Genomic DNA, 24,589 nt, shown 5'->3' with positions numbered 1-24,589 from the left:
ACAAGTTTACCTGATACTCAGAAAGATCAATATCCTTTAGGAACTCATCACATATCTTTGTATGATTCCACCTAGCCACTCTTGGCACATACATTCCTGCAGGTTCTGTCACTATATCCTCGGGCGCCACCAAATGGGTATGCTCCGCAAACCATGGCTGCAAAATATTGATATGCAGTATTAGATATACTATCAAAATGTAGAAAACACATAAAACAAAAAAAAAATGAAGTAGAATAAACAAATAAATAGATTCTTACCACAAATAAATAGCACAACCATTTGTGCGTTCTACGGATTCCACGTTTTCATTCAGCTCTTTCTCTAAATGAGAATGGATGAGGTCAGACCATGAAATATTCTTAGCCTTATCAAGATCAAGAACGAAACCAATATATTTTTCAGTCAAAGCGTTCGCATCACTTGTAGCGAAAAATAATGAAGTGCACATATACAGGCAGATAAGCCTAACAAGATCTTCGGCATCTTCCTCGTCTTCTTCAGTATCTTCATTTGATTGATCACCCACGCTTTGCAGAGACTCTTCATCAGACTTCTTCTTTTTCAGATTAATTGGTGTTTGTTTAAGGATTTTCAAGATTGCCTTCACAATCATTGGCCTAGTCACTTTATCACCAGCTTTATATCAGCAGGAAAAGTCCTTTTGAAAAATACTGTTTCACGCCATCCACTTTTTTTATTGACTTGTGTAAGCCTATAATCAAGATATTCCCTATTTGGAATTCTCGGCATCCCATAAATAAGTATCATTTCTTCTGGTGTGGATACCAGCTCATTCGGTTGGCCATGCCTTTTAAAGACAAATCTAAGCTTGTTTGGATCTTGACCCCTAACGTAACAGTGTAACATTTTCGTCATTGCATCTTCAATCTTCAACCAATGTTCCAACTCAAATCTTGTGTACCAGAACATTAGGAACAGGTTACCGAATGATGCTTCAGAAATCATCTTCAGCTGCAACTCACTCAACTCAAGGTTTTTAGTGGAATTCTTAGTGGTCCTAAAAGTATTCGCAAGCCCCCACAAGCCCCTGAAACCGCCACGGTACAAAACTTCTTGGTTTTCCAGCTCCTTTCTTACGCTTATTAGCACCTACACAATAACAAGAACCAAAAACTATTAAAGGACGTATCAATATGGTATATCAAATATGTAGTTACATCATCAATATGTAGTTGTAATATCTACCAAGTCTTGAAACTACATATTATTAACAGTACATACGAGAATATAAGTATTTACATATTGATATGTAATATGTTATGAGAATATAAGTATTTACCTCTACATATTGATATGTAATAGTAGATACCGCTACGTATTATTTTAACTACATATCGATTTGTAATAGTACGTATGGCATATGTATCTGCTTTGATACAGTAAAAATGTAAAAACACTTAATACCAAAAACAAGCACAACAATGCATCATTACATACTCATAAACATATGTTATTAAAGATACATATTATTCATACACTTTGTTCTTATATGTAGTTGTACTACATACCTTCTACATTTGCTTTCCCCCCTTTTGCTTTTGGCGAAGGAGTAACAGCTCTCAGGGAAAGTGCTTTCTTCCCCTTCTCTTCCCTTACACCATATCAAATATGTAGTTAATGTATCTACCATGAACATGAAACAACTACATATCAGATACCACAACATACTGGTATTTTTATAACTACATATGAACCACAATTTACGGGGGGTCGAGGGGGCAGCGCCCCCTCGTTATCAAGAATTATCTTCACTTTTAACATTACAAACCTTCTTTCAGGAGTGTTTTTGCTTTCCCCCTTTTTGCTTTTCCCTTTCCTTTTGGAGAAGGAGTAGCAACTCTCAGGACAAGTGCTTTGTTCCCCTTTGTTGGTGGTGAAGGAGTAGCAGCCTTTGTCGTTGTTTTTCCTTTTGCTTTAGTAGTTGCCGTTGCTGTTTTTCTTTTGCTTTTTGCTTCAGGAGCAGCAGCTGCTTTCTTTCCTTTGGTTTTTGTTGTTTTTGTAAACCAAAAGTTTTGTACACATTACATATTACACGCAGATAATAATATGTAGTACACATATCAATTTGAGATGCTATCATTACATATCAATAAGTACAAATTGCAGACAACATATTGATATGTAGTACAAATATAAATTGACACGCTTTAATATGTATTAGTTAAGCAACAATACATTTCAAAATATACTACACATATCATTTTTTGAGATGATATCATTACATATTAAATAACAGCACTACATTTCAATATGTAATGTGTACTACATATAACTTGTCACTATGGAGCACAAATTCAAGACAACATATTGATATGTAGTATACATATCAATTGACATACTAGATTTTAGTATGTATTAGTTAAACAACACTACATTTCAATATGTAACAGTACATATTTCAGGTTTTAGAAATATTGCATGTCAATATAAAGTACAAATTAAGCTTTTGAATTGATTTACCTTCTTTCTGAGGAACCTTAGTCATACTTCTTGTTGTGGGAGATTTAGCAGGGGAGGGTTCTGTTGGTGAATCAGCGGAAGATTTCCTTCTTATTTTCACTGGTGAAGGAGATTTAGCAGCAGCTGAGGATTCTGTTGGTGAATCATCTGAATATTTCCTTCTTCTTTTCACTAGTGAAGGAGATTTAGCAGCAGGTGAAGATTCTGTTGGTGAATCTTCGACAAATTTCCTTCTTCTTTTCGCTGGTGAAGGAGATTTAGCAGCAGGTGAGGATTCTGTTCGCTGGTGTCGGATTTCCTTCTTCTTCGCTGGTGTCGCTGGTGTAGGAGACACTTCAGTAATTTCTTCTGTAACCGTCCTCTTAGTTTTCCTACTTGTACCCATTTCTTATTCAATTGAATTAGGTCAGGAACTGAAATAGGAGATGAAACTGACCAATTTTGATTTGAAAATGACCTAGATTCTGAGATGATACCGAGATGAATTGAATTAGGTCTGGTGTAGGATTGAAAACTGTTTTTAAAGGGTAACCTAATAATTTGAACTTCTTTTAAACTTTTTTGGACCATCCACTAAATGATTTTTTCCACTGGACTAGCCACTAAACCGGGTCGGGTTTAGTAGACTAAACAAGAAATCCCTCAATTAAATTAGATAAAAGCTTTCACATACATCAATTCTGGAGAGGGCAAGTGGTGGGACTCTATTGCTTGAGACACTAAAAGATAGATTACACTCTGTATTTAACTAGCCGTTAATAACACCGTTAGGGTTATCAACATCGATTTCAATTTTCTTTTGTTAGGGTTTTCAAAAATTAATCTCTTTGAATATATATATGATTAGTTTGTATGTTGTATAGTATTAGTGATCCACGGTGATGATGTGATAACAATGCTTATCAATTAGGGGAGATGGTGTTGCTGCTGGTGATGTTGACTCGGTGGAGATTAACAAGCTTTTACGAGTCAGTGAAGGATTAGAATAAATAGGTTTGCATTGGAAACCAGTTGAAGATTTTAGACAAAAGAAGCTGTTGCACTGATTGTTGTTGGTTGTGTTTGAAGAATGGCTGTAAATTATATATGATTTATTGTTGTGATTTGTTGATTGCTGAGAATTGCAGGAAAGGATAAATTGCAGAGGGTCAAAAGTACTAGCCAAATTCATCTCTTCCAAGTCACGCACACTGGGAGTTTGTAAAAATGCCTAAATCATTGCTAAGGATTATATTTTAAGATACATTTTTTTTCTGCTTTATATCTTAAAGGATGTTATAACCATTTTATTTGTTCTCATACATTATTCTTTCTTTGGTTGATCTTTGCAGATGATATTGCATCACATTTCGATTCCACTGCTGCAGTAACGTCAAATTCTAAAACACACATTTACAGGGCCAACAAAAATGTGAAGCTAGATCGTCATGGGTAATTTTTAGCATCTTACTGTTTTTATTGGTTAAGCTCAATTGCATGTTTGTTTCTCCTATTACCCTTGGGTTGTATTCATTTAAAGTCATACAGGAGTAAAACCTTATAGATGTAAGGAAACCCCATGGAGATTAATAGACATCTTACACTTGAAATGCCATCTTATAGGGAGGAAAAAGCTAGACATTGTGAACAAGACGGATGGAAAAAAATTACCAAGTTTTAAACTAGTGCTGCTATGCATACTAAAAGCAATTTCACCACTTCAGGTATCTTTTGAAGGATTTTTATTGTTAGATATTTTCCTGCTTCCTTGAATGACATTTCTGCTTATGCAATTTGTCGTGTTAATCTGGCAGTGCTGGTGGATGCTGCTAATTTTTGTATTGGAAACCAGTAGTTCACACCAAATCATTATAGTGTATCCAATTCTATTTTTGCTAATTTATGTAGCCGAGCTGTATTCCATTCACGATTAAAACTGATCTTCCGTTCTCTTTTTCTTCATCAGGCGGCAAGACAAGATGGACCTTCCTAGATTGCAGATCGCCCCAAGTAGCAAAGCATGGTTGACAGTCGGTTTCCAAGAGTTGAAACATGCTGCAAATGTTTGGTGGCAACGATTCATTTAAAACAGAGCACATGATTTTTGAACCTGTAAACCAGCTGAGCTTGGTGATTAATTCAGATGACCAGTAGTATTTTATGAATTTCTTGTTTCCAAATATATGCACATTTCAACTGGGGAGTCTGTATTAGAGAGGAACAATGCTATTGTATATTAAATTTTCAAAAAATATTTTTTCTTACATGTTTCATCAGCAAAATAATGGTTTGAAATAACCGTTCAGTTGTGTTTTCAGACATTGAAGTTGGTAAATGTTGGAACTTCTCTCACAACGAGGTGGTAAATGTTGTAACGCACGAATCCTGAATTTTGTGTGAGCATGCAAGGAATCATCTTACAATTTAAGGGGTTTACTCACCCAAGCTAACTCACCAGTCACCAAATAGTACTCCAAATCATCTTATATTTTATAGTCCCCATAAATTTACAGATTCACTTTAACTATATGAAAACCAAGTTTAACATCTGAAGGACTGGCTTTTGGAAAGAGAGCCAAGTTACGTACGACAGGGCGAGGCAAAGCGGTTTTCGGGTCCGCCCGGTACGTGGCACGGGCACAGAATCTAGTATTTATGGAAATGGAGCTGTAATTTTTGAAGCAAAAGTACTTGAAATCGCCGCTCCAAGAAACCAGTATTTAAATAAAGGCCGGCTCGGGCAAGCTTATTACGGGCACCCACGGCCACACCTGACCCAGGAGGTTACGTGCGGGTTAATTTAACTTTGTTGTGGTATTACACTTACAGGCATAACAAAAAAACAGCTGCAAAGCCCTAAAAATTGCTACGAAGCAAGTAAAATTAATCAGGGCTAAGTTAGCTTCAATGGCAACCTATCTTCCAGATGAAATCGTTGCTAGCATCACGTCAAGGTTACCAGGGAAATCCATATCCCGATTTAGGTGTGTATGTAAATCATGGAATAACTTACCGAAAGAACCTTTTTTTCTTAAATTGGTGAAAAGGGAGCAACTACAAATTCAAATATGTCTCTTGAGAGAAAAATGGCGGCAGGTAATGTTTACATCCCATGCACTCTGTTTAAAATCAAATGTCAGCATTCGGACATATTTTCCATGATGTTTTAGAGCCATTATCGAGTGATCATTATTGATATTCTGTACATGTTGTTGGGTGATGATACTAACGACCTGAATCCAAAACTTGTCAGGAGTTTGATGGGAAGTTGGTACTTTTGTGGCAAAAAGCTTCGGGCAGCTGAGGAAAGATTGGCAAGGATGGTCTAGTGCAATGAAGATAGATTCACTTGTAGCAACCTTGCAAGTTGAAACATTACTTAAACTTTCTTGTCATTTGGAAATCATGTATCTGTTTAATGTTTCACATTGATCCAATAATCTCCTCTGTTATGTGTTCTTGAAACGGAAGCATTTCATGTTTCAAAGAGAGACGTATCTAAATTAAAAGATTGAGAAACATTTGATTGTACCGTGTTCTAGATTGACGAAGTTTACAGCTATTTACATTGTTTAGACCTGAACTTGTCAGGATCAAGAAGTTTCAGTAGGAGATTTTCTAGTCTTCTTGAACTTAAAGATGGTCTAATGACATCAGGATTCCCCTGAACACTGCAAGGATCTCTACCAAATATTGAACTACCCCTGCACCATCCACCTGGTGTAAACCGACCATCAGATCTCTTCAACAACTCTTTGTCGATTCTGTCCAACACAGGATCGTCCTTCGCAAACTTGCGTGCAAATGGGCTCCCACTCTCGACCATTCTGTCAAAATGTTGCGAAGTTAATGTCAGGGGATGTTGCTTTGGCGGGTTATCCCACATTATGTAATGCAAATCATGGTTAACAGTTGTATTCTGGTAATCCTTTGAGTTGCATATGACAGTGTGGAAGTAGCCCTCGGGGGATGAAAGGAAGTTTGTGTAGTACATGAGCAGGGTACGTGGGAGATTATCCCATCCTAACACGGTAAACTCCAAGAATGATCTTGTCAGCACCACCCACGCAGACCCTGTACAAAAAGTAAAACAAACATCTTAATGTAATAAGGTGGGATCAAAAAATTATCATTATCTTGCAGTGGATGTATGGTAGATTGACGAATCTAAGAAAAACCCAATTGCACAGGCAGGGCCGGCCCAAAGTGGCAGTAATAGTGTTGCCCAATTTCACAGTAATAAAATATATATAGCCTTAATCACATATCTACAACGTTAAGATAATCATTTCCAATCTATCCAAGTTCTAGAGTTTAATAAGAAATCCTAAATTTCAAAGTGAAAGTAGGCATATGGTAACAGCCATAACAGAATTCATGATATCAAGATCAAGCGATAGTGACGAAATGCATAAGAGTACATCTCATGTTCTTATAATGCTACCCTTTAGCTATACTTTTGGTGCTTTATTTTTGGTATATCTCATGTTTTTTTATCAGTGAGGCACTCGATACCTTTGGATTGATTCAATGCAGAAATCCATACCCATGTGGTCTCAGATCCTATCTGGCATGGAAGTCTATCAGAGCCGCCTTTTCTCAACACCCTTAAATGAGGCTGTCCATTCCATTTGGTGCGACTACGTTGAACTTTGGAAGATTACTAAGTTATTTTGAATGAAGTTCTTCAGGAAATAAATAGACGTAACGTTTGTCCATCTTTCTTTCTCCTCTTATTTGCCCCCGTCAACTCCACTCCATTTAAAGGGCACTGGAAACAGCGTAGGGAAGGAACAGGAAAGAAGGAAAGGGAAGGAACAGGAAAGAAGGCAAGGAAGTTTTCTATAGAGTCCGATAGAAAGAAACTTCTATGCTTATGAAACTGGTTATAAAATTAGCAATGAGCCATTAAAGTAACTAAGTACTTACAATATGCCCCTAAATCATTTAGGATCATATCCTTTTATTTTTTTTAATTACGATTAAACCTCAATTTTTTTCTTTCAACTCAAAAAACCCCTAGACAAAAACTAAATTTGTTGCCCCTGTTCCGGTGCTGCCCCAAAGTCAACCTACGTTGACTTTGCCTCAGGGCCGGCACCAAAAGTTATACCCATAAGCTATAACCTAGATGGCTATTCATGACTTTTACAGTTCAGTTTGCCACCATATCCGTACAATGAGAATAAGAAAAACCCAGGGACTATGTAATACCCATAAGCTAAATCACTGTCCTAGAATTTGAACTTGTTTATATATGTGAGAGCAAATTTATACATGTGAAAGCAAATTTGGAACTACAAATGTAAGTGACAATCCTGTAATATGGACACAAAATTTCAAAAGATGTAAATGACACCAATCTCAAAATCAGTACCTGTAAATAGCTTGAAGGAGAAGGGAATAGTCCTTTTTTCTTTGGCCCAAAATACATCAGACTTCTTTGAATGGTATAGTCCAGGGTCAATAATGAGAGGCCTTGCTCTTTGAGACCTGCACGCAAATATAAGAATAGGAGACTAATGTAAATCACCGCAGAAAGTGAAGAAGGGAATGCCTAATTCCACACAGATTGTACTTTTTTCTTTTCTGAATAATACACTTACTCTTTCCAACCAATATTACTGGTATGCTCTAGAAAATTCAGATCCCTAGGTAAGTACGAGAAAACATGAAGAATGTCTGCAAAGAAAAGGAGAAAAGAGAATCATCAAACTAATAAAACCAGTACAACATGAACTATTGTGGTAGTAGTAAATTTCTTATACAAATAGTACGAAGAGCACAAACAACTAGGATAAGATCAGTTTTCAACCATTTCTACTCAAACACCTGCTTTAGGGCAACTGCAAATCTCTACTTGAATGCAGCACAAGTAAAATTTGCCATGGCTTAGTTTTGTTGTATTCAAGGGACAATGTCAAGGATCAGTATTGGTAAAAAATCTGTGATTTCTATTTGAAAGCACCACAAGCAAAAGCCAACATGGTTTGGTTTATCATGTCAAAATAGTACTTGATGGACCCGATGAAACCGCTCCAGCAGGATGCCCCGAATGAAGATATCCAGACTTTGCAAACTCATGCCTCATGGATCAACATTGCCTTAAAAATTTCCTATCTAGTGTTTTCCCAATGATTTAATACTTACCTAGTCCTCGTAGTTATAGAAGAATCACCAGTAATCCTTACTATCAGGATTGGCGTCTGTTGTTCTATATTACTGGTCCTAAAAAATGACGGAACAACAGCACATTCACATGCCAACAAATTCATTTGATGAAACCTCATTTTTAAATGCATTCTATCACGTTCTGCTTGTTGCAAAGACAGATTTATCACCAGTCTGCAAATTGCGCTAATTTTACATGAGTGTTTCAAGATAGGCCGTAAACCGGTACAGGGTGTGTCTTATAACTTGAGTTGATTGATGTATTTAGGTGTGATAGTCCCTTGAGAGGAATTCACCAAACCCCCATAACTCAACATGTTACCATCTGCTCCATAACGAAAGATGTTTTCCTACTAACCAACTCATTTTTCAGTGAACTGGTAATAAAGGGAAAGATTGAGAATTTTCTGAGTCTAAAGCTGAAGAACATGATTAAAGATTTTAAAATCTAGAGAAAAGGCATATATTTTGGAAGAATGAGGACATTGGATCTATGGAAAACTAACCCCAAAAGATTAGTAGGAACAAAATTTTCTTATCTAGTGTTTTCCCCATGATTCACAGTTATCTAGTCCTCGTATTATCGAACAAGCACTAGTGATCTTCCACACTATTAGGATTGATGTGTCTGTTGTTCTGTCCTTATCTGGTCCTCGTAAAGACAGAACAATAGCACAATCCAACGCCATAAAAACTCTTCTAGTTGTAATACCCTTATCAACTGTCTTACATCAACATGTCTTATTTTCTCTTGCTATTCAGCAATTGACATTGCAATATAGTGACTTCCCGAAAGAAAAGTGACACGCTTCATTCTGAAGCCCTAACATTCATATGTTCAACTATGATCTATACAAAAGGTATGTCTCTTGTTCTTTATGTTGGGTCCTTAATGAAACAAATGCACTATCCCAAGCCACAAAACTCTACTCAGTACTAGGTACTAACGCTTATCAAATTACCCCCTGTTCTATATCCACATTACTTTGCACATTCGAACAATTCCTTGACAGTATAGTGACTTTACAAATGGAAATTGGCACACCATATATTCCAAAACCCCTAGCATTCATATGTTCAATCACAAACATCTAAGAGCAATCACATACAACAAAGACCAAATGCGGCACATACCAGGCAACAAACAATTATACAAAAATGTAATGCACCAGAATTTGACAAATCAAATGAGATTCAAAGGTTCAAAAACCATACCATCTTGAGACATGAGTGGATAATCAGAAGGACTAAGATTAATAAACCAATCCCAGTCCATCCCCTGCTTCAACAAAATCGCAACACCATGTAATGTCGCCGCAATCATCGTCGGCCCTTTATAAGTAACCACATTTGCTTTCCCCACCACCTTCACATTATCAAACCTTCTCATAACCAAATCAAACTTGACAAACTTAGCCAATCCAATCCTTTCATTATCCGTCGCTTCGATATCAAGATGCAATAAATAATAATTCCATGGATGATACACTGCTTGCAACAATCTCCTCATCTTCGGCCCATCCCCTTTCGTTCCCGATATCAAATACGCCAGCCGCGGCGGCCTCGATTTCGATACACTTAACAAATCATTTTTCCCCACAAAATTTAATCCATTAGATTTCTGGTCTGATTTTCCAAATGTTGATAGAAGTAGTAAAATTAATGAGAGGATTGAACATCCTGTTATTAATAGTATCAGCCATTTTCTCTCAAGACCAAGCTGAAAATGTAGATTTCTCTTATTCATCATCAGAAAAATGTAGTTTCACATGAAACCCCTAGAAATTAGGGATTTTATAGACAAGATCAGGCAATGGTTATACCTTAATTAGCTTATTAAGAACCCAAATAAACTGAAAATCCCTAAATGAAGAAGAAATTAGATTCAGAAGAAGAAGATGGGGGTTTTGGATTTAGAAATGGGGATGGAAATTAATGAAGAAACTGATGTGATTCTTCAATGAAATTAACAGAGATTAATGAATTGAATGTGTTACTTCATTACTGCAGCGCCATTAATTGCTCTTCTGAAGGTTACAGAGAGTGGTGGACTGTGGAGAGTAGAAAACGGTAGTTGAAAACGTTTTCTTTAACAACAGGGAAATACCAGGAAACGGATAAAACTTAATAGAGACACTTCAGTTAATTTGTATTTTTGGGCCGTAGATATGGGCACGTGAGTTGATCCTAGAGATTGATTCTGATTGTTTGACTATTGTTGCACAGATGGAGGGTTGCTAGTGGTTGTAGTTAAGGTTACTTTACATGTAGGTGGAGGTTACCATGTTTGGATTTGAACATCCATTGCTCATAAATCTATTGAGGACTTTCTCGCAAACTTGAATCCCAACATTGCTAATGGTGTGTAGTTACTGAAAAATGGGTAAGAACAGTTCTTACGTATTTTTCATTGAGCATGCAAATCGCAAAACTGTATGTTCACTTACGTACGTGGAAGGTAACAATATCCATGTATTTTTCGGTTTGTATTATTTTAGGGTTTGTTTTGGTGAGCTCATACCTTATTTTTCAGTAAGGAAGACGCTGTGCATTCAAATCACATTTCATAGCGACTTGGTTCCTTCACAACTGTGATGGGTCGCATGTTGCAAACCTTGTAAACCGCACTATTAGAACACTAGTTCCCATATTGGGTGTCCAAGCACTTAGATTAAGAAAATATATAATGTCAAAACCACTGCAGGTCACGGCTAGGGAGTATTAGAGCTTCTCCAGTGGAATGTATGTGAAGATAAATGTCTAAGTTTATATATGATAGACATTCATTTTCACTAAAATTCTTCTCCGGCCCAAATTCTTAAATCAATGTGATGATGACATGACTTAATTTTTGTTAAACATTCACCTTGACAATGTACAACTATCCTAATAAACTTTTGCATACCTAAATTAATTCCAGTATATTCAATAACCGTTTTTAGCTTTAATATAATCTAAAAATAAAATTTGCATTTAATCTAAAAAAAATCACAAACAACACAGTTGGGGGAGATGAACTATTTTTTCTCCATAAATTTAAGAAAAAATTGGAATGAAAGTGTCTTGTTTCTGTTGCTACCTAGAAAATACATGCATCCACCGTTGGAGAAGCTCTTTCTTAGTTGTGTTCAGTGGCGCTAGATGCCCTACCAAAACCATAGCCATAGGCATTTAAAATTATGCACATAATATGATGTTTTCTTATAAATAGAATGCTTTAGAAACTAATGCATGATACTTCTTTTGATTTCGAACTTTTAACCTAATTAATAAGAATTGGGTTCATGAATTAAGGATTACCATTAACATATCAATACTTTGCCTTTTTGAACAAAGAATTAAGAACTAGAAGAAAATGTTTATATACTTTCGAAGCATAAAGGAAATTACAAACAAGAAGAAGAAACTTTCATAAAAAAGCAAAAGAAAAGCAACCGAAAGTAACTTGTTTTGGCTTTTTCATTCTTTTCTCTCATCATTGATTTTTTACTGCCAAGTTCCAACAGTAAGATATTTTCCATCACTGTTGCAAGGTAAAAACAATAAAAATCTGTCCTGTTTGAGAAGATGAGGCTCTAAACAGTGAAATGATTGAAGCTCGAAGACGAAATCCACAAACTAGAACACATTATCCAAACTTGAAGTTTTGTCTAGATCAAGATACCACCCACACTCATACCAGACAAAATTAATTTCATCACTTGGACAAGAAATTGACTAATGGTTTGATTTTTCCATGTCTAGTTAGTTTGTTGTGTTTTCTAAAGTTCTTTGGCTTAATAAACGTCAATTGCTGTCATAGGGTTCATCGTAGCTGATGTATAAGATACAAAATTCGCCATCAATGGGATATGGAAATATCAAATTTGGCTCAGTACTTGTTCATGTGGTCTTAACCATAGTACCTACCAATATATATCCAAAACAGAAGAAAATGAAATAGGAACTTTGCGTATTATCTTCTTCATCTTGCTTCCACTCTGCTGCACATGTGGTAAATAACCAGGATTTACTCTTAAACAAGCCAAAAAACAAGTGATACGATTCTGAACAAGGAAAATATAGATTTTTGTTGATGATTTAAAGAATATTTGACAACCAGAAACAGAAATTATTATTCTCAAATGTCACAACTCAAAACAAGCTTAAATTCACTAAAAAGATAATATTTTACTTTCAAAAGTTACTTCTTACAGTGTATCGAAGCTTCCTTTTAGGTGGTAGATGAGATGAGAAACTAGATGTTGTAAATAGGAGGAAGACTAGCCCAAAACATCAAGTTTCACTCAACTCTCTAATCTTTGTTTAGTTAAACCCAAAAACTTTATTAAAACAAATATACATTCCATAATCCTGACATGGTTTTGTTTCTTCTTTCTTTTTTACTACTACTGCTTTAACTTTTTGTTTTGTTCAAACTGTTAATAAAGAAGTGACTGAAAACGATCATTCATTCATCTCTTCTCACTTTCACAAAACAGAATCGATTGGGTAATGTGTTGTTAAAACTGTAAAAAAAAAAAAAAAAAGCTGATGAAAATGAAACACAAAATCATGGTCCACAACAATTATTAATCTGAATCTAACATCTCAATTCAATGATGTTAAAAAAAAAAACAAAGAAGAAGATTAAAGAATTAGTACTACTACGACTACTCTGCCACATATCTCATGCTTTTCTTTAACAGAGGCCATCACTACCTCCACCACTTACCATGAAAAATCATTAAAGGTTTTCAGACAACTCTCATATGCCATGGCAGGCCTCGATACAGAGTTGCAATCATAGAAAATTAGCTAGGAGTATTTGACACTCACATTCACTGCAACGTAGTTTATGGCATTCACCCCAACTAATTTTCATGTTTATTGGACTTGTGGACACGTCATGTACATTACCATCCACATCATAGTGTTTGCAAGTTTGGAACTAGCTGACTCCCAAGCATGATTGGTTTAACAAATGAAATCGGAGTAATATTAAAAAATAACAAAAATAGAATAACTACAAACTTTCTACCGAATTCACACAAAAATCTAATAAAAAAATGATGTAATCTCTAAAAGATTAACAAAAACCCTTTATAGATTTAATCTTTTGAGCTCAAATGAAACATGGGTTTTAGTACATTGATTGATCTAATTGATGATGGTGAAGAAGCACAAGAAGAAGAAGAAGAAGCTAATAATGGCTTTACCTTTGAGTTTGATTTTGCTAATGAAGGTGAACAACTTGAATCGGATTTCTCTTGTTGATCTTTGTTCTTAGCAACAAGAATTGTAATATAATTACTAGACCCATTTTCCGATTCAGAATCATGATAAACTTCATCATTCTTGATCTCTTCTTCTTCAACGAGTGATTTCCTATACAATTTCTCCTCTGCATCTTTCAGAAACTTGAATTTCGGAGGAGGTGAAGATTTAATCTTACTAATCTCAACATCAGTTGATGATTCAAACAGAGGATTAAAACCATGATTATTATAACAACAATTAGCAGTAGTCTCCTTTAATGGAGTCATGGTGGTGTAAAAAAGATGGAGATGACATGGAGTCAAATATGTGTTTCCATTGATACAATCAATCACTTCTCCCAGACCAATTTCCCCATACCCCTCTTCAGATTCTAATCTTCTCTAGTCTCCTCTTTAATTGTGAACAGCAATCTATTTGGACCTGATAAACTATGCAATCTCATCAATTCATTCTCAATATTTCCATTACCATCTTGTTGAAGATCTCCATATGGTTTTACACAGTGGGTTTGTGATTCTATGTCTGTGAATCTAAGTGGGTTTAACGATGTTGTTGTGGATAATGATGATGATGGTTTCTTCCAGCAAAACAGATAGAAAAATTCTCTTCTTGATGATGAATTAGTATTGTTAGAATGATTTTCTTGTTCTTCAACTTCTCTGTGTATGATTCTTCTTTTCCACCATAACAAGTAGTAAATCTCTGCAATCAGTGCTAACAGTAAACACCCAAATACAACGCTCAAACCAATTCCTAAACTACTCAATGATTTCATATCTATTTCCACAAAATCATGAGAAATCAAGACAAATTTGCAATTTAAGATGAGAAAATTGCATTCCAAGATGAGATTTTTCTAGCATTTGGTGTTTGGCACAAAGAGAGGGGAAAAGAGATGATGGTGATGGAGTCCTTTTGCTCTCAAAGGGGCTTCTAGGTTTGTGGTTCACATGGGTGGAGAGAGTTATTTGAAAAGGAAAGAGTGGGTGTCGTTTACTGAGTAATAAAACATGGAAAGGTAAATGAGAGTCATTCGGAAACAGAGCATGGAAAACACAGAAGAGTGGAACTAAAAAACAGAGTGAGGAATTCGGGGTTCATGACTATGTATGCTGCTGCTACTGACTATTGGGTATTCATAGATCGTGTGGTGGTTTTCAATTGTTTAGGTTTCATTTTGGTTGTCAGAATGAGATTCATCACTCTCATCAAAAATTGCTTTTAAGAAAAGAAAGAAGTATTCTTTCTTTGATTTTTATTATTCTCAACAGTTGAACAATAGTCCCAACTAGCCGACCTCATATCTATGTGTCACAGCCTCATAGTTATGTTTCCCACATTTTTATAATAATAAACTACAGTGTGCACTAGATAGTATAGACTAGGAACTGTGCTAATGAGACCAATATCTTGTTTGTTTGCAGCTGACTCGGCGTCTGGATCTGAGTTAACCTTTGACTCGGGCCGAGTCAGCTGTCAGACCGTTTGTTTTGCATTTTGAGTCAGATCTGACTCGACCTATGACTCAGACATAACCCCTGACTCGGACCCATTTGAGTCAGGTAACCAAATAACACTGACTCACGGGACCAAACCACTGACTCACGTTTTTTGAGTCAGATGAGTCAGGTGATTTCACTCAGATCCAGATGACTCAGATCCAGACGACTCAGATAAGTCAGGAGTAAACAAACATAGTGCAAGTCCTAAGTCAAATCTATGTCAGTTGGGACAAGTTCATAAGTCATATGACAGTAGTGTGAGAATCAAACAGCGCCCAGCACTTCAGATCAAAAAACAAATCTAGAGGCGCTGCTAGTTCACATGCGAACAAATGCTATGAAAGAAAACTAGTGTGAACAAATTAGCATCCAAATCAGCCCATAGGACTTAGCCTTAGTGTGTGATATATGGAATAAATTTTACCATCAAATATAGGTGTATCAGATGTTTACCGAAGCTTCACAACTGGAAAAATAAAAATAAAAAAGTGGTTTGAAATTCGATTCATAAATTATTCAAAGAAGAACGTAAATGCTATACGGTAACCAGCAGGACACAATAACGCGTTTTGTTGCTTTTAGCGTGTTATTTATACTTTTAATGTTTTATTAGTTAGGCTCCACTTTTCTTTTCTTTTCCTTGATTCTTCCTAATAAGGTAATGCTTACGTGTTTTGGAATTTTACATTCACAACCACATGAACTAGTGTCTTCAAAAATCCGATTTAGAATTGTATGTGAATCTTGCAAGTTGAGGCCATAAAATCCAATCCAATCCGATTTTTTTTTGTAGATGCGGTTCTACAGTTTTGGGACTCGGAACCATACAATCCAGAGCAGTGAAGAGTCAGTCAGTCATTAGTAGTTTACAGGTAAATGTGTGGGCATGCTCCATAAATCAAGTCACATGTTGTATATGCAATAATAATAATAATAGTAATAATAATGAAAGAGAATTCAATTTCATGCATCTTTTATTAAATTTCATGAATGCTAATCAGAAACAAAAAAGTTGTACATCTCTATGTCTTATTTTATACCACCACCACATCAATACTTGGATCATCAAAAATTGGGATTCTATTTTTTTACCAACTTTTGATTCTTATAGCTAATACAAGGGAAAAAAAAAACTAATTTTTGCTAGCCGAGTATGGTAGATAAAAAATGAAGTTAGAAAAAATGGAAAATGGGTCATTTGTCCAAATATTTTTAAATCACGGTTCAAATGGACGAGTGAAAACATAGTTTGGGTGAAATGGCCAAAAAAAAAAAATAGTAAGGATGAAACTGGTTTCATCATAGCTTAAATTTAAAAAATAGCAAGGATGAAACTGGATACATCCTGTGTAAATTAAAAAATAAGAAAAAATATTTGAAAATGGGTACGATGAAACTGGTTACATCCTGCTTATTTTTATATTTTTGTCCATTTAAACAGTATCAAAGTCTAACTGTCCATTTGACCCAGAAATTGTTGATTTTGGTCTTTTTAACCAGTTTTGTGTAGAAAAAAAGACTCTTTTAGACCTTTACAGAACATGAGGTCCAATGATGAATATTAATGCACTTCCTTAAACCTTAAAAATATTCTAATTTTCTTACGACAACGAATTAGGCAGTACTAACAAAAAGAACTTTTGAAACATACCGGTAGCGGGGGCATATGACCCAAACGGACAAGCCTCACTGAACCACTACATATAAAAAACAAACTTCTACCAGTCAAAAATGATGTTTTCATCACTTTTTATGTGGTTCTCCCCGTGACTTGGGCCTTTTATTGGATTGGGCTTAGAGATATTTTGCGGCGGTTATGACCAGCTGAAAGCCCATTTATACGTAACCTTTTTTATTTTTTGTTATGCTCAGTTCAGTTCATTATACTCTCGATATGTACCTACCTATATTACTTGCCTAAATGAGATCTTATTGCAAGTAATTGCCATTTTGATGTGACTAGAATATTAGAGCTCCAACTAAGAGTTATGTTTTATTCGGCATTCCATTTTCTTTTTCCTGTCCGGTAAAAATTAGTTTTTTTTTTAACATTTATGAATTTGACAAACCGTTGAGAATACTCCCTCCGTTCCACTTTAGATGATGATTTTGGAATTTTCACGCAGATTAAGAAATGGACAGAGATATGAAGATTTTCCATCCATACCCTTAAGAAAAGTATTCAAATATTAATTGTTATTTGTGCATTAAAAAAAAGAACTTATAGTTCCAAGAAAAAAAGTTAGGGTGTTATTGGTAGTTTTATGGAGAAATATGAAAACTTTCAAGTATTGTGGAACAAATAGATAATCCTAAAACATCATCGAAAATGGAAGGGAGGGAGTAGTTTTTTTCGAACATTTTTGTAAAAAAAGAAAAACAAAAATTGGTCGCATCTGTCTTCGAGGAGCACAAATTTTCTTTTATACTCCCATTATAGCGGTGTATCGTTTTTCTTCATTTGACCCTCCCCACCGTGGCAGCCGTGTTCTAGTGGGTATATATCATCAATGGATATATGGACGACTTTAATGCGCAATTTTTCTGTCTGGATAAAAGTACACAGGGGAAGTACATTGATGTGGTCAAAGATCCTAATTGTCATACACCAAACTAACATCTATTGAACTCCTCTCTCATGGAGGATCAGGCCCATCATACGCCCCAAGAGATGGCAACTCAGTCGAAACCAAGGTTTGAAAAACGGCCCTTTTTTCCGAAAAAACGTCCGTTATAACGCTCACGCCCATATACCGTGCCTGTGAGGCTCACCAACACGCTTACCTAAATAACACCGATAAATAGGAAAAAATGGCGTTATTTAGACCCGTTATAACCGTTTTCACACCTGTGATTACCGTTTTTCTAAAATTAATATTTCAGTTTTTTTCTTCTAAATAACATTTTAACACACGTTTTTTACACCGTATTTTCCGTTTTCATACCGGTTAAACCCGTTTTTAAGGAAAAAAATTTGAGTTGGAGAAATTCTTATACAATTTTTAATTTCAAACTTACAACTAAAATTTCATAAATAATCATTAAACACTTCAAATTTTATAAACTTACAATAAGTAACCTAGTGACAGTAGTGCTTGAAATTTTAAACTTAGACAAACCAACTTGTACCGGCATTTTTTTCGACTTATTCAAGTATTTTCTGTTTTCTCGAAGATTCTCAGTTGATTCCTCCTCCTCTTCCTCCGCCTCGTATTGGTTCGCGTAATGCATTTGGTTGTCGTAGTTAACAGTATCGTCATCTTCATAACCATAGTCTTCTTCCTCATTATCATTACGATTATCTACTTCATTATTGATATTAATATTGGAATTATACTCTTCATTAATTCCTCGGGTATCTTCTTCTGGACGATCTTCAGTGTAATGAGAATTGTATATGGGATTTTCATTTTCATGACCTTGTGTATTGTCTCCAAATGTTAGGTTACCAAAGTCATAAACAAAGTTACTCACTGGCAACCTTTGATATGAGATTTCAACTTCTGGATCATGCCATTCGTATGGTGGAGGGAGAGGCTCTGGATTATTAGCTGCTTCCTCTTCCAATTCATTTAACCAATGTTCTTCCTGAGGTAAAACTGGTGTTTCAATCATCCCCTGCTATCCAATCAAGCATATTTCATCTGTCAGCAGGCTATGAACATCGTGGACATCGATGTTATGTCGCTTTGCTTTACCTTGAACTCTTTGCTGCTCCAATCTTAAATTGTACTGAACATATACCAAATCGTTTATTCTTGACGAAACTAAACGGTTGCGTAGTTTGGTGTGAATTCTTTCAAACACACTCCAATTCCTCTCGGATCCAGACGATGTGTTTGTCTGGCTTAGTATCTTTACCGCGATCTCTTAGTGGAGTGATGGAAACTGAGCACCGTATGACAACCACCAGCTTACAGGATCACCTTGCAGAGCAGCCAATCTTGCTGATGGTGATGCAAATTGGCCTTGCATCATTTGCATTTCTTCCCGCCTAAAAATATCAAAAACTGTGAATAGAAATTCATATAATTACGAAATTAATTGTTAATAAAAATTCACACCTCTAGCATGCATGTCGCTTGTTCTTGAGGGCTACTAATCATTTTTGATATAACTTCACTGAGACAAATTTGGGGCTGAGAAATTTCATTGTTGATGAGATTGGCTGCTGGGTTGTAGATATAATATGGATTCAGAAAATGCGCTGCAATGAAGAGGAGAACTCAACTGATCTTTCCATCGTCGGTTAATCACACCTACAATAGAATTATTTCGAGTTTTACCCAAACCCCTTTCTATAGTTTCCACACATGTAGCAAGTGCATGAAACAAATAACCCATGGTAGGTTTATCTGAATCCAAGAAACGGATCATTTTCAATAAAGGACCAACCATCATGCATGCATTTTGGCATGTGTGCCAAAACATCTCATTCAAAATAATGTTTTTCACATCTTTAGCCGTACGAGTTTTTCCTTCTGGCGAGTTCACAAATTCTGGTCTACAAAAAGACTCTCGATTGCATTACGTTGATCAATGATACTTTTGATTGCGATAAAATTTGTCGCAAACCTTGTTAAGCCAGGGCGCAATAGATTGCGTCCCCCAGAATGTTGTCTGAATCTAGCAAGAACCCAACCATGATTATAAATAAATTTACTGATTTTTCTAGCTTCTGAAATCACACCTTTAACAAAGGGGAACTTTTCAGTATCTTCCAACATTAAATCCAACACATGAGCTGCACAAGGTACCCAAAAAAATGTACCATACTCTATGGCCAATCTCATACCTATTAAAACAAAATGAGAAATGAATTAATAATATATAAAAATAAACAACTGTAATTAAATTAAGTTGTAATAGTTACCTGCGGCTTTGAATTGGGATCCTTGATCAGTTACTATTTGAACAATATTTGTCGGACCAATATCTTCTATAACCGGTCTGAACAAACTCATCAAATACTCTGCTGTCAACCGATTATGCTCGATGTCAACGCTTTTCAAAAATGTTGTCCCATGGCCACTGTAAACTAAGAAGTTTACAATCGTATGGTTATTTTTGTTTTTCCAACCATCTGACATGAGTGTACACCCATACTCTCTCCAATAATTTCGTTGGACCGACACCACATCCTTCTGAATCCTTTGTTTTTCCTGCCTTAATAATGGGTTCGACAACTTATAGGAAGACAGCTCTGTATGATTTTCCGAAATTTGCAACTGCATTGAATGCCTCGTGGTACTGAGTTGAGTTGGCCACATTGAAGGGAATATCATTAGCATAGAAAAAACGTCCAACAAAGAATCAACTTTTTCCCGGCATGTTTTTTCTCCCCAAAATTCGCCATGCTAGGTTGAGAATCCCTATTAGTATTATATTGTCCTCCCATATCTACAGACATCCTAGGTGCTTGGTGTGGTGTACGCATTGAAGAACTAGGTATGTCCATAGAGGCCTGTGGACGCTGTGATGTACCTTCTCCGGCATTAGTATTCTTACTTTTTCGTCCAAAAAGGTTCTTCAACTTCGATAACCCTCCCATTTTCTTTTGTGTTACCGGCGCTTGTTCTTCTTCATCTATATCATGCACAGGGTTCCACGGTTCATTTTCATACATATCTTGAATTTCTGTATCTTCATATTCAGTTTCTGGTACTCGTTGCCGTTTTTCTTTGTTTCTGTCTTGCACCCATCATGAAAGAAAAAAACGATAAGAAATAAATTAATAACGTATTAATAAATTATATCTCTAATTGAATAAAAAATCTACAAAAAATAATTAATATTACCTCTTAAACTTGTATTTGAGAAATTCAAAATGTAAAGCATTCCTTTGAGCAAGAAGCAGAGAACCAGAGAACCAGAGGTATTGATTTCATTTCAATTCTCTTCTTGTCCTTTTAAAGCATTCCTTTGGGCAAGAAGACATAATAGCTAGCAAATCGAAATATTCTTGAAACATTTGGAATCTCGTTGCATGCGTATATAAGCACAGGCTAGCTATGTCTTTGATCATGAAACCAACTACTCTTTTTACTTTTTTTTTTTTTTATTTCTTTAACTTTTGAGTCTGAACTCTAAAGTACAGACCACATGTAGCATATACTGTACACACCTCCAAATGCAAAAGAAAAAGATAAATCGACTCCCTGACTTCCCTCTCTCTCTCTTTTTCTATAGCTAGTCTCTGACTCTCTTCCTGTTTGCATTCCTTGTTGGTTAGTCTTGTAGCAAGTAGCTAAGAGCCTAGGAGTATTATTTGACAACAAAGTTTTGACTGCTTTTGAATCCGAATATGCATTATTGAAATATTGGGGAATGCATTGAACTATTCGAGTGACAACTTGAACATATCAAGTGGATAGTGATAGTATGCGTTATAAATATTGTCGGTAGACGAAACTACAAGCATGCATTGTTATAAGTCATAGACTTAGGGTTGTGAATTTTACTAGATATCCATAAATTTGTATGTTAAAAACCCATAAACAAATAAATAAAAAATCAAATAAATAAATTAAACCAAAAAAAAATGAAAAAACGTAGTAACAACGTTATTTAGACCCGTTGTAACCGTTTTCACAGCTGTAATTACCGTTACATAGGAAATTCAGATCACAAATTATTTATTTTTCTTATTTAACCGTTATCACACCCGTTATTTTAAAAAAACGTCAAAAAAAACGCGTTTCATTCCTATATAACGCGTTTTTGACCCAAAACGTGCTCACACCCGTCAAAACACGTTATAACGGTCACGCCTAGTACCTGTGACCTGGGCCGTGACCCGTTTTTCGAACCTTGGTCGAAACTGTATGTGTAGTATTAATTTGTATACTTCCCTCAAATACGTTCAAGAAAGGTGATTTCGAAGTCATACCTTCTTAGGACGGATTTTGACCTTTTGGGGCGCTTTTCTTACCGTCCCAAGAAGCCTTCTGTTTTGTAGTGTATAATATGATATTGGGGAGTAATTTTTTTCTCAACGGGGAAAAGTCTATCAGTGGAGGAAAAAATTACTTCAAGTCGTCTAAGATCCTAATGCTCATGTACCCGACCTCTTCAAACAATAGTACATCTGTGCTACATCCGAAACTATCAGCGATATGGCAGCTCTATTCATCTTCTTAGAGATACACTATTATGCTTGATGCGAAAATTACCTTTTAATAGGGACAGCTTCCAAATCATGATGACTTTCCTAATTAATTCAGGATTAGGGTTCTGAGTTTGATGCTCTCTCTCTCTTCTCTCTCTCTCTCTATATATATATATGTACTCTCTCCGTAAGTATATTTCTTTCTGGTAAGAATTCAATGGAGTCATACAACTGTCCGCTCCCAGAAGAAATCATAACAGATATACTTTCTCGGTTACCAGCAGAGTCTGTATCATCCCTCAAACACGTATGCAAAACATGGAGAAATCTTCTGGTTGATCCTAACTTTGCTCGAATTCATCAAGAATTTCATGCTAACAGAGGCGATACTGGTGCTTGTAACAACTATAAGGTGAGTTTTCTTTGCTTTCGAAGATCGAACGATACAGGTGAATATACAATCTACTATAGGGAGTACTATGATGATAAGCTTCAAAACATGTCGAAGAAGAAATTTACATTAAATTTTGAGTTTTCCCTAGTTAGTTCATGCAATGGTTTAATCTGTTTGTCTGTTGACGACTATGTCCATTATGTCGACCACATTCGACCCGGAGTTAATAACATCAAACATATAAAGTTCATTCATATCTTCCAAGATCCAACTTATGTCTTTAATCCCATTACCGGGGAAGAGTTGAGCCTTCCAAAACTGTTTATGGGTGTCCATCTTACAGCATCTTACAGTTGCATCAAGGTTTGGTTATCTTCCTTCAACTAATGAATACAAGGTTGTCAGAATCTATTACGAATGGAAGGATGAAACTACACTCGGAAAGGTCGGAAAAGTGCAGGTATACACTTTTGGTGGGGAAAACGGTAGTAGTAAAAATTGTGGCCAATGGAGAGATATATGCGACATTGATTACAACTTTGAACATCTAAATGGTGTTTACTTCAACGGAGCTCTACACTGGCTGGACCACAGCCACAGTGATAGAACAAGGATCATGGCTTTCGATTTGGCAATGGAGGAGTTTTTTGTCGTCAAGTCACCACCGGATATTGATAACTTTTATCAACTTTGCCTGTTGGGAGGTTACTTGGCTATTTATCGCAACAATGGTTCTTATTTTCCGGAAAGCAGAAGATGGGATGTAAGCTGGCATATATGGGTTTTGAAGAAGACGAATCAGAATATGATGAGTTATGTAATAAAGGAGAATGAAGAGTACTACGATTCTTCTTGGAGATGGAGTAGGATATTCAGTGTAGATCATGCACAGTTGAGCAATTTTGAGTGTCAGCCGTTGGGCGTCACGAACAGCGGTGAAATTTTATTTAAGTACTGTGAACGATCTGCATTGTGTATTTATAACCCAAAAACCGAAACGTTTGAAGAAATATCTTGTGGAATCAATTGGAAGCCGAGAGAAAAACATATTTGCCTGTTTCATCATGTAAACACCTTTGTTTCTCCAAAAGGTATGACATGAGATCACTGCAAGAGTTCAAGTTGGAATATTACGCTTCAGAATTCTATACTGCTACTATCTTTCTAGGTTACTGTTTTGAGTTTATCATGACGTTTGTCTTTCTTTTTCCATGGTAGTGCTTTTTGAGTCAGCATGATATAATCTAGTTATGAGCAAAGTTAAATATGGTGTTTCCAGACCCGAATTTCCCCACGCCACCATCTTCAGATTCCAAATCTTGTCTAGTCCTCTTTAATTGTGAACAACAATCTAGTTGGACCTGATAAACTATGCAATCTCATCAATTCATACTCAATATTGCCATTACTATCTTGTTAAAGATCTCCATATGGTTTTACACAATGAGTTTGTGGTTCTATATCTGTGAATCTAAGTGGGTTTATGGCTAGTTGGATTTTTTGTCTATGACACTTTGGTTTGATTAACAAACGAACCATACAATCCAGCGTAGTGAAGAGTCAGTCATTAGTAGTTTACACAGGTAAATGTGTGTATGCTCCATAAATCAAGTCACAAGTTGTATATGTAAAATAATAATGTATGACAATCTAGCTAGTGAGTGATGAAAAGGAGTAAAAAAGAATTCAATT

At 35.8% G+C, this 24,589-nt stretch overlaps 3 protein-coding genes across 3 annotated transcripts; 1 reads left to right on the top strand and 2 right to left on the bottom strand.

Annotated features, from left to right (window-relative positions):
• Positions 1-5,869: 5,869 nt before the first annotated feature.
• On the bottom strand, positions 5,870-10,717 carry LOC113308284 (beta-glucuronosyltransferase GlcAT14B-like). The gene is made up of 4 exons (XM_026556770.1): positions 9,850-10,717; positions 8,070-8,145; positions 7,841-7,956; positions 5,870-6,537 (listed from the first exon to the last, which is right to left on the bottom strand). The coding sequence occupies exons 1-4, from the start codon at positions 10,382-10,384 to the stop codon at positions 6,023-6,025; spliced, it is 1,242 nt and encodes a 413-aa protein (XP_026412555.1). The 5' UTR covers positions 10,385-10,717; the 3' UTR covers positions 5,870-6,022.
• Positions 10,718-13,700: 2,983 nt separating this feature from the next.
• Positions 13,701-15,084, bottom strand: LOC113311309. The gene is made up of 2 exons (XM_026560148.1): positions 14,273-15,084; positions 13,701-14,231 (listed from the first exon to the last, which is right to left on the bottom strand). The coding sequence occupies exons 1-2, from the start codon at positions 14,666-14,668 to the stop codon at positions 13,725-13,727; spliced, it is 903 nt and encodes a 300-aa protein (XP_026415933.1). The 5' UTR covers positions 14,669-15,084; the 3' UTR covers positions 13,701-13,724.
• Positions 15,085-22,720: 7,636 nt separating this feature from the next.
• On the top strand, positions 22,721-23,999 carry LOC113311308 (F-box/kelch-repeat protein At3g06240-like). The gene is made up of 2 exons (XM_026560147.1): positions 22,721-22,915; positions 23,241-23,999. Exons 1-2 carry the CDS (start codon positions 22,721-22,723, stop codon positions 23,997-23,999), a joined length of 954 nt encoding a protein of 317 aa, XP_026415932.1.
• Positions 24,000-24,589: the final 590 nt, after the last annotated feature.

Source organism: Papaver somniferum, chromosome 9 (genome assembly GCF_003573695.1).
Source record: "Papaver somniferum cultivar HN1 chromosome 9, ASM357369v1, whole genome shotgun sequence".
Lineage (NCBI taxonomy): Eukaryota > Viridiplantae > Streptophyta > Magnoliopsida > Ranunculales > Papaveraceae > Papaver > Papaver somniferum.
This window is presented reverse-complemented; position numbering and strand designations above follow the sequence as displayed.